This window comes from Helicoverpa armigera, chromosome 25 (assembly GCF_030705265.1).
Source record: "Helicoverpa armigera isolate CAAS_96S chromosome 25, ASM3070526v1, whole genome shotgun sequence".
NCBI lineage: Eukaryota > Metazoa > Arthropoda > Insecta > Lepidoptera > Noctuidae > Helicoverpa > Helicoverpa armigera.
In genome coordinates, this window is record NC_087144.1 from 6,717,676 (window position 1) to 6,734,583 (window position 16,908).

The 16,908-nt window shown below is 36.4% G+C and overlaps 3 protein-coding genes across 3 annotated transcripts; 1 reads left to right on the top strand and 2 right to left on the bottom strand.

Annotated features, from left to right (window-relative positions):
* Positions 1–6,340, bottom strand: LOC110383071 (mitogen-activated protein kinase 15). Its single transcript, XM_049845780.2, has 8 exons — positions 6,034–6,340; positions 5,420–5,793; positions 4,104–4,310; positions 2,784–2,924; positions 2,254–2,393; positions 1,573–1,771; positions 1,040–1,201; positions 1–670 (listed from the first exon to the last, which is right to left on the bottom strand). Exons 2-8 carry the CDS (start codon positions 5,740–5,742, stop codon positions 202–204), a joined length of 1,641 nt encoding a protein of 546 aa, XP_049701737.1. The 5' UTR covers positions 5,743–5,793; positions 6,034–6,340; the 3' UTR covers positions 1–201.
* Positions 6,341–6,448: 108 nt separating this feature from the next.
* Positions 6,449–10,017, bottom strand: LOC110383070 (plasminogen receptor (KT)). The gene is made up of 4 exons (XM_021343789.3): positions 9,854–10,017; positions 9,646–9,776; positions 9,430–9,539; positions 6,449–8,322 (listed from the first exon to the last, which is right to left on the bottom strand). The coding sequence occupies exons 1-4, from the start codon at positions 9,923–9,925 to the stop codon at positions 8,189–8,191; spliced, it is 447 nt and encodes a 148-aa protein (XP_021199464.3). The 5' UTR covers positions 9,926–10,017; the 3' UTR covers positions 6,449–8,188.
* Positions 10,018–10,245: 228 nt separating this feature from the next.
* LOC110383072 (flap endonuclease 1) lies at positions 10,246–16,906 on the top strand. The gene is made up of 9 exons (XM_064041607.1): positions 10,246–10,452; positions 10,525–10,590; positions 11,172–11,375; positions 11,821–11,966; positions 12,174–12,341; positions 12,770–12,877; positions 13,411–13,521; positions 13,918–14,067; positions 14,562–16,906. Exons 1-9 carry the CDS (start codon positions 10,371–10,373, stop codon positions 14,667–14,669), a joined length of 1,143 nt encoding a protein of 380 aa, XP_063897677.1. The 5' UTR covers positions 10,246–10,370; the 3' UTR covers positions 14,670–16,906.
* Positions 16,907–16,908: the final 2 nt, after the last annotated feature.

The window sequence follows — 16,908 nt, forward strand, 5'->3', positions numbered from 1 at the left end:
TTATTAGAGAAAACGAAAACATACTACTTTTCCATTTGACTGTAAACCTAGCCTTTTACTTTTCATAAACACCTGTAATAAAGCCCTCTAACTTTTAGCTTTTTTGTCTACAATATCAGATGACGTCACCACCGCAGTCGAGCATCAACCATAAAAATACAAGTTTCAGAGATTCGCAAGCACTAAGCTTTGATCGCTTACCTACCGTATGCTAGTTCTCAAATCCATCAGAGCACTGGCCGTGATAACTCCGTGCCTCTGCTTGCCCAAACAGCCACCGTAATCCGCGTCCCCACCTATAGTAACTGTGGAAAAAGAGGTCGAATTCCTCCTATGTTGCAATGTGGACTTTTTGCCACCACTCATAAACCCTGTCTCTGAAGGACTCTGTCTTGTCACTGGCTGGAAATAATCGCCATGACAGTTCGTATTTTCGACCCATTCGTGTCTATGTTCAAAAAGTTTGGTCGCCCTTAGAGGTTTGGTGACACTCTGGTCGGATCTATGTTCTTTTATGGGCCTTTCTAGGTGAGGTCGCGGTTTTGGTCGCGCTTTCTGGTCGGCTGATGAGCTCAACAGTTTGGTCTTCACGTAGGATTTGGACAGTTCCGATTCGTGGAAGGACTTGCTGCTTTTGGTTGTTGTTGTAGGTAGAGGATGGGTTTTGTTGCTGTGAATAAAGGAATGTTATAATTAGATTTTTATCCTCAAAAGAATATTAAATGTGAGGATAAGATATTATGGCTGCGGGTTGTTCGAAAGAGATACCGCGGCCCTGGTACATAAAAGGCCTATGACGGAACACGACGGTTTTTAGTCAGTAAGAGTCTGACACTCCCTCACCGCTGCTAACCCAAAGCGGGAGGGGTCTTTTGAAAAAAAAAGGATAAGATATTATATAGTTTTTTTTATGAACTACATCAGATCATAAAAAACGCTATTAAACTATAAATTACACTCAATAAGGAACATATTAAAATTAATTAAAAACCTAGGACTCTCTCAAGCATTGTGGGTCGTAAAATACAGTCTAATTTACCTCGAATGAGTCTTCCTAGTCTGTCCACTAAACGCTTGGGATCCTTTAGCCATGATGCTGTACAATTTGTTCCTGTAGTCATCCACCGACATTTGCTTGTCATCTCTCAACGGTAGGAGGACGTCGGATAATAACGTTGGTTCATCACGTTCGCGGTGAAATCTATTAAAAAAGAAATTAAGAACAAATAACAATGACGTTGTTTATGATAATGCAATTTAAACTGCCTTAAATATGAGCCTGATTTAAAAGTCATGAAAATCTAATATTTTTCTATAAATTTCTAAAAATTTTTACATTTTTTCACTACAGAGACAAATAATATTTAGATCAACGGCCATTTTTAATCTAATGTCAATTTATTTTTATCGTCTTTACACAAAAAAAAATGCAAAAATAAAGTAGCAAAATTATACTGTTATTTAAACTTAACCACCTATAGCCACAGATTACTATAATAGTTACTCCGTAACTAAAGCTTTAAAAAGCACTCTCATTTATCAAAGTACCTAGAAAATAAAAATCCCACTCACTTGCCCACATACTCATGGTCCAAAGCCTTTTCAGCGCTCAGCCTCTTAGCAGGGTTGAAGACCAACAGCCGTTGTACCAAGTCAGCCGCATCCCGAGGGGCACACGACAGCAGGGATGTCAGCGAAGCTCCCCCGTTCGGGTTCCCTGCCTGCTCCCGGATCAGGGACGACCCGTACCCGCTACATACTATCGCTATATCTACAAGAGTTTATGAAGTGGTTTAATTATTCCCAATTTTGACAATATTGAAGAGTTCGTCCGATCTAGTTGGGTGTAGGCGAAAACCAGTACCTAGGTATTTGGCAATTATTATACTGGAATTTTATTATCAAAAGTTCAATGGAGCTAGTGTTCAGTACTTCGGACTTTTAATTATTTGACGACGATAATATCCATAATGTTGATGTTGTCTACTACAGTAAAAACTTTTCCAAAATGGCAGCAGAACATGACAACAATATTTTTCATCACAACCTTGATACCTATTTGAAGGAGATCAAGTCTGATCAATTTTTGTGCACCTGAACTCACTGGTGGAAAATAAAATTCTATGATATATTATGTAATATTCACAACACTCCTATTTTAAAAAGATCAAGTCTGATCAATTAAATACAGGCATTTGAACACAGTGGTAGGTAGAAACAAAGTCTATAAAATACGTAAAGTAATCTACTCACCCTCAGCAGAAGGCCTAGGCAAAGCCGACATGATCCTCTCGACCTGGTTGACCGTGGAAGTCCCGGGGAACAATGGCTTGCCCGTCAGCATCTCGCCTAGAATACAGCCCAGAGACCACATGTCTATGCCTTTGGTATAACTGGGAAAGTAAAGAAAAATTGAACTGTTACTGAAATGCTTGTATTCTACGTAAAATTAGGGAGAAGCATATTAGTTTTATCTCTTTTGTATGCTTTGCCTCTAAAAAGATCCATCATGTAGGTAGGAATACCCTAAAAAAAAGAACCAGCGACAATCTGCTGTGTAGCAATCTGCTACTTTAGCAATCTGCTACACAGCAGATTTTAAACTATGTAAATTTTGATTTACGATTATTGTAGTCGGGTATTGGCCGCATTATTAACACAAATACAAGCTTCATTTGTCTTGAAATACCTAATTAACGGATCAATATTGTAAAAAAAAAACATCCTTCTAATAAAAATAATATGGTAAATAAGAAGCGAATTAGTACAAGTTGTATACTAACTTCTTGCTAGCGATGAGTATTTCAGGGGCGCGGTACCATCGGGTCGCCACATAGTCGGTGAGACAGGGGTCCGCTCCCTCCTCGCCGCCCGAATACAGGCTCGACACAGACCGAGCTAGCCCAAAGTCTGCTAGCTTCACCCTGAATTATTTCAACAAACATAGTATAGTAAGTATATGTAAGTATCTGCAATTTATGTCACATGTTTCTATTGACGGTTAAAATCAAATCAGATCAATTATTTCCAAAAAACAATCAATTTTACAAGAGAAAAAGAAAACATTGTCAGGAAAATTAACATTGAAAATATTGAAATCGCCAAGACACCAAGCAAGTGTGGTGTTTAATAACCACTCAGAGGAAGAAAACTACTAAAATAGAGTTAATAGAGAAACGTTGATGTTTAGCGATTAATACAAAAATTATAAGTAACCAAACAAATTATTCCAAGTCTTTTTTTCCTTTTTATATTTTGATAAACTTTTAATTTGATTAAATCGAATGATTAATCGTCACCCTACTAAGGATGTAACTGTTGCTGACAACGATTTTTCTTTACCTACTGTGTCAAGGCAAACTTTATTTAGGTCAAAACATAGATTTTTGTATTTACTAAACAATTGCCAATCATAGTAGTATCACAACATGCAAACTGAATAATTAAAATCCTTTAGACATGCCACTAGTTATTGTAATACAAACTAAAGCAACATTTGTAGGTATTCGTTTTTAGCATAATTTATTATTTTAACTAGCTTCCGCCCGCGGCTATATAAAAGTTTTTAGTCTAAGAAGATAATGTGAAAAAAAAATTGTTTCGAATCTATGTCCGACTCCAGACTACCCATTTCCGAGCCAAACTACATGTCTATTTGTTCATCCTTTATAGCGTTAGCGCATAAAGGGGTCTACACACCAAAGCCGCTGAAACCGGCGGCACAGCCCGGCGGCTTAGTGCCGGCGGGTTAACCCGGCGGCTTCAGAATGTCCAAGCAGAACGACTTTGCCGGCGGCAATGCCGGCGGCAAAGTCGACTACTAGGATAGCTACTGTCGTATTCAAAATTTTAATTACGATTGATTGTAAAAATATTTATTCTACACATAAATATGCAACAATTAAAGAGAAAATTTAGGTTTCCTGTCTTCTTTAAAAACCGTATAACATTAAGATTGAGTTGCATTATCTAACTATAATGATAAGCAAACCATAACCAGCCGTGTAATTGGCCCCATGGACCAAGTCGGCGCGGCGATTTGACAACTGAAAATGGTTCGGTTATCGTCATAGTTAAATGGTGCAACCTTAAGAAAGTCTTACCTGCAAGCGCTATCAATAAGCACATTACTAGGCTTCTGATCCCTATGTATAACATTACCAGAATGTATATACTTAGTCGCCTTCAGCATCTGGTACATAATGTACCGCTTATGTATGTCCTTGAGTATGTTCCCGCGTTTGATGACGTTGTGCAAATCAGTCTCCATGTACTCGAAGCCTAGGTAAATGTCGCGGTTGTTCAGCGCTCTGGGGGTAAAACGTAAAGTAGGGTAAAACGTAAACTGGGGTAAAATATAGAAGGGTAAGGAACCGTAACAAGGGTAAAGAAAAAGAGGTACTTTTAAAAAAAATGTAAAATTGTAAATGATGTTCATGGTATACTGTTAAATGGACTGTCTATGAAGATTTTAGCAATAGTCTACACCTCACTGCATTGGGTGACAAGGAAATAATCTTGATAGGAATTATATCACTATAGCATAAGTGTGTATAGTCTAAATAAACATTTAAGTAGGTACAGCCAACTTAGCCTTACATTCTTACATACTTAAAGAATTTGCAAGTTAATAGTGCATCTTATCTATTAGAGCCCTATGACTTTAAAACATTCCACTTTAAAGAATAAGAAAATAAAATCCAACGATACATTCATGTAATACCTAATGTAGGTATTGAACGAAGTACATCAGTTCAACTCATTATAAAAGATTACGATTTACCTAAGACGACCCACTGACCTGACTGATCTATAATCTAGTAGTTACAGCTCAAAAAAACATCCCCCAATGGATAAAAATCTGGCCCGAGTTCGGGGGTTTTGCCCATACTCAACGTGATATATAGATCCATATGAGAAATGTACATTCGGTTTAATTTGATTGAGTAGGTAGTCATGATGGGTAAAGGACTCAGGTCGGGCAAGTACTACCAATACAACTTTGTATGTACTTTAGTTTCTCTTAGACACCATTGACTGTGTTTCAGATGGCATGTAAAACTGTAGGTCCTGGCTGTTATTGAACATCCTTGGCAGTTCTTTAGGGGGAGTCAGAAGCCAGTAAGTCTGACACCATTCTCACGGAGGGGTTGCCCGGGTAACTGGGTTGAGGAGGTCAGATAGGCAGCCGCTCCTTGTAAAGCATTGGTGCTCAGCTGAATCCGTTTAGACTGGAAGCCGACCCCAACATGGTTGGGAAAAGGCTCAGTGGATGATGGTTGAGTGGTCATACTATAGCTGGAACTTTTGGTCAGTCTGAGATATCAACTGGGCCACCACATGTTACTCAGCAACTCAGAAACATTGTGGGCCAGACCAAGATGTACCCACAGTCACAAATAAATAAAATACTAAATACCTGTGTATACTATGCAGCTTCACAATGTTAGGATGGTTTCGGAACGATTGGAGAAAGATAATCTCCCTGAACGTCCTCTGAGCATCGGTCTGGTTCCGGAAAGCGTCGAATATCTTCTTAATCGCTACCACATCCTTCGACTTTTTATCAACAGCCTTCCAAACAATTCCGTAAGCGCCTTTTCCAAGCCTCTTTTTAATTTCAAACCTTTTAAGTATGTGTTCGTCAATCTCCGACATATTCTTATCGGGACTCTTCTTTTGAACTGGTTTTTGGCCCACATCTTTTTTCCTGTCGTCCTTCTTACCTTGATTTTGTGACATCAGTACTTCTTTTCAAGTCAAATAGTTACGCGGTGACTGTAAAATCAAATTCTGCAACCGATACCAATTAAAATTCATATATTCGCAGTTTTCATGTTTTGCTATCAAATGGCTATATAAAATGTAAATTCGAAGGGTATCGTGAGCTTATTTGAATACCAGAAAAGCGTGACTACCATCATTGTCAAAATATTGATTATTTACGCTAAGCAACCAGAAATATGTCGATAACATCTGATGATTGAAATTTAATCAAAATTTTGAAATGTAACGTTTTAAGAATGTACTTACGTAAAAAACAGCAATAATATTTCACAAATCCCATTATACATTTGCTATTTTTTAATCAAATCTGGGTATTTTGTCAATATAACTAAATAGACGTCGGCACATTTGAATTCTGCAAGTTGAGTTTCATTTGTTTACGGCCGCTCAAACAGCATGTCTGTTTCCATGGTAACCAAGGATGTCAACTATAGTAATGAGTAAAAAAGTATAATCGATAAAAAAGAAAAAAGTGAATCGATTGATTATGATTTCGTTTTGTAGCGTTAATCTGCGTTAACAAATATTTTAATGGAATTTGAATCCAAGATGCGCTAAGATGAATTTTTCTTATGTTTTTTTATGAATGATTTTCCGTCCCCCTGTGGAAAATGTCACGGGTTTATTTAATTCAAAATTAATTCAAAACAAAACAAACAGGTTTTAAAAATGATTTTTATTTAACATTAGTACAGTAATTCTGTCAATAAACATTTCTCTTTAATCTAGGAATTGTCTCAAAATACTTCGACATTTTTACTTAGACAATAATTATTGAATGCATAATACTTTCTTAGAATGCGATTATAGCAGTTTTAAGTCATAACACCTTTATAAAATGTAAGATAAAATCTAAAAAAAAACATAATTCTTATCGAGATATGAACAATATTGTAAATGCAATAAAAAAAACGTAAGCCTTTAAAAACTGACCCACGTAAGTAATCTAATCAAAAAAACATTATTAACAAAATATAAATAATATCTCAGATACGTAACAAGAAATCTACAACCAACATTCGACCCTATTTTATGGAAATAAAGGTAGTTTTAACTAAATCTACTTTTGGCGGTTAGGCCTTATTTATAAACGCAGTGAGGTAGCATAGCGTGATCTTTATGTTTGCCCCTTGTCGGGTTATTAGAAAGGGCATTTGTCATGCTGCCAATATCGGAAGTAACACGGAAGAAGAAATATAAATACAACGATTACGAATAGAAGTAGTTAATTAATACTTAAATTAACAGAAAATAAAGTAGAAAAGATTATTAAGGGATGATGATACTCTGTAAGTATATAACATAACATACATACAAGGAAGCAAATGGGAGTACAGTATTTGAGAAGAATATTTTAATTTTATTAAACATAGGGGAAGATTTAAGGATTATTATTTATTGATTTTTATAATAGGAACCGCGTTTGGAGAACGTTTTTAAAGTTTCATTGATTAAATGATAGCCGCAATTTGTAGCAATTTGATTAATTTTAAAATTTTAATGTACGCCATTTAAGTACGCCAATTTTTCAACTAACTTAGATTAAATTACATAATATCTGCTAAGAATGTAATAGTTACAATACACCATAGAAAACTGTAACTTTTATTTTAACTTTTGACTTCTAGAATTAACTACGTTTTTTATTTCAATTTGATAGTTGTGCCTCTAAAATCTAGCTGTCACTATATCTGCATTTCCCTTAGGCGAAAACGTTAGTAGGTAATAAAAACGTCATGAAAAGTGCTCAGCAGAGCACTAAAACTTAACGACTGACTGTGACTGTCGGGCAAATGGTTTGACATTGAATCCGATAAGAATTCCTCTCTTATGTAAGAATCCGCTGCGGTTACTCTCACTTACTTATTCAGTCGTAAAACTGAAACTTAAATGGAGTAAGAACCTACCTATTGAATATTAACATACATGTCCCCAAACACACATTTGTAACTTTTAACCTTAAAACGACATTATTTATGAGCTTAAATCGTGTAATTTGGTACTGCTACAAATTATACATTTGAACTCTGTCTATTATAAGAAGCCTTAGAAGTACTGACCTTGTCACTGAAGGTTTAGAACTCCAAGCCGCAATACGATTTTATTTACTTTCGAAGGTTCATCGCGTATTATCGGTCGCGTTACGCCAACACAGACAAATATACGATAAAACATTCAATCTTTCACACCTAACCGATGATGCGTTAGAGCGTCGATCATACATTTACGATACCCTCGACGCATTTTCCATCAGATATGAACCTTCTCTTACCACTAGGTTTTCAAAATGTTCCATTTTCGCCAAGAGAAATGCAGTTTTTTCAAAAGATGAAGGTCTAAACTACCCGCTATTTTGATCTACTTTGCGGTGAAGGCACACGTAGTTCTTAAAGCTTCATCTTTACAATAGGGGAGGATGTATTTTCTTCTTTTCTTCGACGTCAAAGCGTCCGAGATCGATGGAAGATGGCGTCGGAAGACCGCAGGGATATTCGAGGTAGTCCGCTTCGTGTGTCATTATGTGTTCGGCTTCCACTGTAACGTACATATAGACCTTTAAATAAAACTAGACTTTGGTGATAATTACAAGGAAAAGACAGAAAATGTAGGTATACAGTTCGTCCTACTCATACTATGCGTAACAGCTATGCCGTTGGTTGTCACGACAATATATTATGGCTCAAAGATTCTTTTGAATTGTGTTCAAAATTTAGCTTGCCTTCCGAATTCATACTACTAATAATATAAATCTGAAAGTTTCGTTTCGTTTGAACGTTCTATGACTACTAGTATGGTCGGAAAAAAGTTCATTTATCGAGGAAGGTCGAACTTCTAAAGTAGAAACCTTAAAAGCTTTTAACGACCTAAGAATCTAGTCTAGTAATTAAACAAAAGGTCAAGGCTATATTATTATGTTTAGTACGTAACTACAATGGTTATGCACTACATTGGTATCTGAGACGAGTACTGATAAATCAATAAGCAGTATTTATCTGTATTTGTGCAATACAATAAGGTTTATCCCAGTAGATAAGTGGCTATTTTAGGATTAAGATTTTGTGCTACATTATTTTCCAGTCATCGTGAATCATCATATAGATTTCGTAAACTTGGTAATTTTACGACAAATCAATCATAAAATAACTTATAGCACATAATGATGACTAAGCAATAAGGAATAATATACCTGTAATTCATCATAATGCCATTTATAGTTAAAACACTAATCGATTTTTAGATTCCTTACTAAAAGATTTTTCCGTACCAAATTATAAAGTCGCTTCCGAAGAAAGCTGCTGAAACTTAAGAAAGCGCTTTCTGAAGGAACTACTTTCTGTACCGGGATAATAGCGTTCCCCTGGTACTTGGGATAAACCGAGAGCGGAAACTTATTTACCATATGAATTTTATCTTATAAATAAATAATGTCTGGACACATTTTACTTTTTTACCAACACTAACATCAAATTACATAATAACTTAACTTAATCGAGTTTTCGTGACAAAAAGTAATTAGTCGCAGTCATATTAGAAACAGTTATCGAGCTATAATTTTTAACCTTTGACTTGGTGATATAATCTCATAAAAAAAACTTGTTTACCGGAATTGTATAGTCCAAAGTACGTATTTGTTTAACTTACTTCTGATCCTGTGGACTTTGTTTCCATAAGCGAGGTCCCAATAGTAAAGAGTCACAAAAGTGAGAGGTATCATCGGCACTAAAAGATATGGCCTTTTTGTCCTTCTGAAACTGTTGAAAACATATTTCTTTAATTTCTTTGAAAAAAATATATTATTTTTTTAAATATTTCAGTGAATTTTTTGTTATTAATCATAAATAATAACTTCAAAATTACCCAGTGATTAGGCCTGTTGCTGCTGTAATATAGAATGTTGTGAACCAAAGGCAGGTGTCTCTACTCCTTGCAATCTGCATCGCCATTAACCTTTCTTGCATTTGATATTGCAGCTGAATTTGTCGTTCCATCTAAAAAAAGTATAAAAAAAATAAAAAAATGCAAAAAAAACCTTTTATAAAATAACCTACTGTTATCAATATCTTACATTAATGGCGTGCATGGTTTCTTGATTTTTTCTCATCTTTTCTTCCAAATTGCTTGTGAAGTAGTTTCCCATTTTAAAGCTCTTTACTTTCGTTTTTCAATTTTATCACAACACAAGACGACTGCGCCCTGCCCTTTACTGATAAATTATTGTGTAATGACAGATGTTTGTTGTCATGTTTTTATCAACGCTACAGTATTGACGTTTTGTTACTGCGTTTACGCTGTTGGTTTTATTTCGCTTACTTCTTATATAATGAAATATCTTTAATTTACAACCATTTGTTTGAATAAATCACAAGCATAATCAAGTATTCGAAAATCTCGACTTACCACATGTTATAATCAATATTTTTCAAACATGCACATCACTATTCAGTGTTGAAAAATTGACAGTGACACTGACGATAGGAACGTGCATATTCCCGCCAAATTCGTTACGCGTGAAGAATTTGTTGGCAAGAGAATTCTATTGTGATTACATTTTTCTGTGAAGTTATAAGTAAATAAAAAGCAAGATGGGTATTCTAGGCTTATCTAAATTAATAGCTGATATAGCACCACATGCTATCAAAGAAATGGAGATCAAAAACTACTTTGGTGCGTAATATTTTGATGGAATCAATACGTAACCACGAGAGCTTGATTTTCATTGTTTAATTTCTTTTACAGGACGTAAAATTGCAATTGACGCATATATGAGCTTATATCAGTTCTTGATAGCTGTTAGAAGTGAAGGTAAGTGATTAAGTTCGTATCACTAATTAAGTACGATCCCTTGCCGTAAGTACTTATGGTACAAAAACCCGTTCTGACTCGTCTGTATCGAAATTGAGCCGATTTATTTACAGTAGAATTTAAAATTATACATCTAACCATCAATTAACAATATTGTTTAATGTATTTTTATTCAATAAAATCATGGCACAAACAATTTTCATGTACTCTGTTATTTAATGGCGGCGGCCTACGTTCAGCACACCACATAGAACAACCTATTCAGTTTTTACCTCTATCATCATCATCACCACCATCTTGCCAGCTTTTCCCCCAATGTATGTAAATAAGCTTTTACATGAAGCGAAATTCTGTCTCACCTCACACACTTACCTTAATATTAGGGACCGCTTGACTGCTCTCTGTCTGATAGATTGTTAACCTGTAATTGGCGACTGTGTAAGTCCTAGTAATAACAGAAATTGTACTCTAAGCTTTAACTACACAGGAGCTGTTGGTAAACCCTTTAATAAATAAATAAATAGATCCCCTTAACACTTGAAATTGATGAGCCACTAAAACACATTTCTTCACACTCCTAGGATCACAGCTAGTATCCACCGACGGAGAGACAACATCCCACTTAATGGGCACATTCTACCGGACCATCCGACTGGTGGAGAATGGCATCAAGCCTGTCTATGTGTTCGACGGCAAGCCTCCGGACATGAAGTCTCATCAGCTGAACAAGAGAGCCGAGAGGAGGGAGGAGGCGGAGAAAGAGCTGCAAAAAGCTACAGAAGCTGGTAAATAAAAAATATTAATTAACTTTTTATGTAATACATAAGGATCTTATTATTATCTTTTACTATTAAAATCCTTCCTAACTGCATAATTGAAGATGATGTCCTCCTAGCCGATTGTCGGCTACGGTGGCTGTTCTCATGTAAGGAGAATAGCAATCTGCACAGGATATATTAAAGTCCACAAGCATTTGCACACATCTGACACGACTGGAGAGAGATCAGGCGCAGGACCGACATTCATTTGCTCTCCGATGCACGGATGTATCAGTCACCAACTCTCAGGCTCCAAGCTGCTTTGTGAAAGTTTATAAAACTCACAAAGCAATTTCAGCCCAAGCCGAAAATCGAACCCCAGACCTCATGCTCAGTAGTCGCGCTTGGGATAGCTAGACCGTCACGAGGCAGTCACTCGTTCCATAGTTCACACCAATGAATTATTCCACAGGTGACCAGGAGTCCATAGAGAAGTTCAACCGTCGCCTGGTGAAGGTAACGAAGGTGCACAACGAGGAGGCGAGGCAGCTCCTCAAGCTGATGGGTATACCGGTCATCGAGGCGCCTTGCGAGGCCGAGGCTCAGTGTGCTGCACTGGTATGTAGTCATTACAATTACAATTACACATATAGCACACAGACAAGAAAAATAGAACAATCAAGTCAGTAGACTGCACATCAGTGGTAACTGTCATGCACCTTAACTCAATAGTAATAAGTGCGATTGTCCTATAAGACTGTTACCACTGACCTGAAGTTGACTGTACAAAGGCACAGCTTATTTCAAATGATTCTACGCTTTCAGGTGAAGGCCGGCAAAGTATTTGCTTCAGCGACAGAGGATATGGACGCGCTGACATTCGGCACCAACGTGCTGCTGCGTCATCTCACCTTCAGTGAGGCTCGCAAGATGCCCGTGCAGGAGTTCCATCTCGATGATGTGTTGAAGGGACTTGGCTTGGAGCAGAAAGAGGTAATTATAATTATATTAACTACCTATTTAAAAATACTGAAGAATTTGTTTGTTTGAATTTACTGATCCCAAGAAGTATGTATGTGTTACATAGCCCATTTATCTATGAAGGCTTTAGGCCAGTTTTTATTTGATTGCGCGGAGTATATTTTCCACGCTGGTGAAAACTAGATATTCTGCGAAAAACTTGCTCTTTAGTTAAATATAGTTTGAAAAATACAGACAAATTCAGCAGTCTATTTTTATTACACATTTATCTGTTTAATGATGTAATCTAATCACGTGCAGAGATATCTTACGTGAGATCCTAATTGCATGTTTGTTATTGTACAAAAAGATAACATCTAAGCTTCTACTTAGATCAGATTTACTCTCTAGACTTCTATAACACATAAAAAATGTTTTAAAATTAATATTTTTGTCCCCAGTTCATCGACTTATGCATCTTACTAGGCTGTGACTACTGCGGTTCCATCCGCGGCATCGGACCCAAGCGAGCCATCGAGCTCATCCGACAGCATCGCAGCTTGGAGGAGGTAAACTATCGAAACTTCACGACGAACGAAATTAATTTATTAGGGTTCCGTACCCAAAGGGTTAAATGGGACCCATACAACAAACGTGATTTTTTTGCTAATTTTTGCTCTGGTACGGAACCCTTCGTGCGCGAGTCCGACTCGCATTTGGCCGGTTTTTTTCTATTTCTAGATCAATCAAATTGTGTGGTATTTAGGGGAAACAGGCAAATATACGATAAACACTCAATCATTCACAACTAACCACCTTAATACTCGTGCTTAGTAGCCTTAGTGCGTCGATCATACATTTAAAATACGCTCGACACATTTTCCGTCAGATATAATAATAATAAATCATTTATTTGCGAGAATTATGGATAGGATCTTCAAATGTGTAAGTTTGTGTACTGAACATATTTCACCCTTATTTATATGAACCTTCCCTTACTAGAGTAACAACTACATGTTTGTAATCACTTCACTGTTGCACTAATTTGATTTATGCAAATTATGTTTAATGAAGTTGTAAACGATATATTTATATAAACTAGGTGCTGCGCAACATTGACACGACGAAGTACCCTCCCCCCGAGGAGTGGGACTACGAGCGAGCGAGGGAACTCTTCTTACAACCAGACGTCACTGATCCTAAGGAGATTGAGGTTGGTTGCTTATGTTGCTACTTGTTTTTAACAGGTTAAAGTTGCGATTTTTTATGAAATGAGAAGAGTAATTTATAACATGGCAATATATTGTATTCAAATCGATTCAATTGAATGCATCCCATTTTTTTTTGAATAAGTTTAAAGAGTAAATTGAAGATTTTAAGTTATAAGGGACATTTTTATAGACCATATATTTTATACAGTCAATAATTATTAAAAAAAAAAACATTTCTATTCGAAAATATAAAAAAAAAACGTTTTATTTATTTAATACTACTTTATGCTCATTTTGTACAATGGCGGACTTAACGCCCTAAACGTTTTCTCCCAGTCTACCTTTGGGTGGTCACAGTTTTTTGGAGTCTTACTAATATCAATTGTTATATTTTCCAGTTAAAATGGTCGGATCCGGACGAGGAGGGCCTGGTGCAGTTCCTGTGCGGCGACAAACAGTTCAACGAGGAGCGCGTGAGGAACGGCGCCAAGAAACTCATGAAGGCTCGCAGCGGCACCACGCAGGGACGACTCGACGGATTCTTTACGGTAACGATATACATATATACTTGTAAACTAATACTAGCTTCTGCCAGCAGTTACACCCGCGTCCTGTGGGGGAACCTCTTTATGAACCCAGATAAAAAGTCTATAGCCTATAGTCTATAGCGTTCCTCGATAAATGGACTATCTAACACTGAAATAATTTTTCAAATCGGACCAGTTCTTCCTGAGATTAGCGCGTTCAAACAAATGTCAGCTTTACATAAAGGGCTCCAGAAGGAACATGGTGGCTTTTAGTCAGTAAGAGTCTGACAAGCCCTCACGCTACATCCACAGCTGGAAATCATCAAATGGCCAAAACCAAGGGCCCCAAAAAGGGAGGGCCTCCCTGCGCTCACGCCGCCTGACCACACAATTAATTACTTTGGACCAATAGCAGCAGTCAAGTCAACATCAACATCATAACGTTTTTATAGTGTAAATTAAGTAACAAAGCCATACTTTCAATAAAATATTTTATAAATTCATTATTTTTCCAGATATCAACAACTCCGAATCCTAAACGCAAAGCGGAGGAAGACAAAAAGAATTCAGCTAAGAAGAAGGCTAAAGTCGGCGGCGGCGGTAGAGGACGTAAACCTAAGTAAAATAGTTAGTTTAACTAATTTAAGCATTATTTGTATAGAGAACAAAATGACCAGCGGAGGTGCCATAACAGAAAATCTCCTAAGAAAGTAGCGCGACAAAATGTGGGTATCTCACCCTTATATGCCTTCTTTGGACCCGACCATGTTCTGTAATACTAAAAATCGTTGACAGATGTCTCAAGGAACCTGAAAGCCTCGTTAATTCACTTGTATCTGATCATTTTGGTCATGCCCACCGTATGAATTTTACCTAGAAGGGGCCTGACCCACCTGCATTATAAAATAAATAAAATAAAATAATCTTTATTTCGGATAAGTGACATCCATATGGGTTAGTAAACAAAGAAAAATAAAACCTATGTTAGCAAAACCTAATATATATCTATCTATTTAATCTATTTAAAATTCTTTTGAAACAAGGCGGTTGTTCACGTAGCATCTGTGAACAACATCACCTAACAGAGAGAATCGTAAACATATTACATCGCACTGCCAGCGCCCTACGTTCCCTCTCAATATCTTCTTGGTCATTAAGCTCCTCAGTGACGTAATGCCCCAAATATTTAAACTTAGCCACTTGCAGTAAAGCTTTCCCATTAAGTTTTATGGGGGGAACACAATCAGGAAATTTACCACCAACAGCCTTAAAGACCAAGAATTAGCTCTTCTTGGCATTATAAATGAGCCCATGTTCCTGAGCATAGTGCTCACAGCAACTCAGCAGCTTTCTCAGCGCCCTAACTGTTGGGCTCAGCAGCACCATATCGTCAGCATAACGACTGTTATTGACGCTCACGTCATCAATGCGACACCCAATGTTGTCAATGGCATCTTCGCTCATCTTTCCTTACTCCTTGATTATTTGTTACTACAGTATTTCTTCAAGATATTAAAATTGTCTGTTGCTCAAGAGACCCCATGGCCTACCTCAATCTTATTTTTAGTTCTCGTCCATGTTCTATTGATAAGATAAGTTATATAAATCTTGTGTACCTATGAATAATGCTCTATCCACTCTGACGTCCGTGGATAGTACAGTATCCAAGAAAAAAGTAGCGTCATACGCCCATGGATACTATAGTATCCAAAGCGACGAGTTGTGTTTAACTCCATCTATTTTAAAATTCAGTATTATTTGTTGAGTTTTGGCAGATTATCTATACAGCTGATGAAATAGTTCGACGAAAAAATAAGAGATGGTAGTGTAATAAGCTTTTGACAAAAAAAAAATATTTTTTTAAGTTCAGTTGACGCGTTTGTCGTTCGTTTCGTTAAGTGTTTTTATAAGTGTCAACTATTATGTCGTTTTGTTTTATATATTTTACAAGTGTTATACATCAAAATAAACTAGAAGATTTGGGCTTTACGATGATGTTTAAATATCACAGTTTTAGCTGATAAATCTAGTCTAATTTTAACTTCAAACGATTGTTGTTTCGAAAAAAGTCCGGTCAAGGTCATAGGCCAATCTTACTTTTGTTTATGCATATTTTACATACTTTGCATTAAAATATTATATCTAGTATCGTAATAAGCAAAATAATACATTTTTCAAACAGAAATATACTAAATTCATTGAAATTTTCATAATAGCCTTCTAGAGCGCGGGAGACATCGCGGTAAAATTACGAAGAGTAGTGTTTTGTTTCGATTTAATTAAAATACTTAGAGTTAACCGAATATAATCAAATATATATCAAAAGAAAGGGTAATAAGCCTAGTTTGTTCTGAAAATATTTTATTGATAAAATATGCAACAGTTGTCCCTTATATTTTAAAATGGTAGAAATAAATGTGTTTTTTTCTTCTTAAAATCATGTTTAACCCGGATTTTAGTATCAAAGATTATAACTAACGATTTTAAAATATCATTAACTTTGATCTGTATTCTTTTATAATTTTTTTTTCTTTATTCTAGCCATTACGGTTCAGTAGCTGTATAGGTTTTTTGTTACGACGAAGTTGCGAATCGCGCGCGGCTCGGACGCCGCGCGCGGCTGGACGTTAGAGAGAGAGACGGTCGCGCGGCCCGGACGTTAGAGTGGCTATGACTGAGTTCCTGACTTAAAATGCGCAGGACCGCATTTATTTTGTAACTGCCTTAAATGTTAGTGATTCTCTATTTTTAACCGACTTCTCAAAAAGGAAGTTTTCAATTCCTATGTTTATGTTTTTTTTTATGATATAAGTACTGATCTTTAAAATATTTGAAATAAATAAGTAGTTTAAGAATTGAATA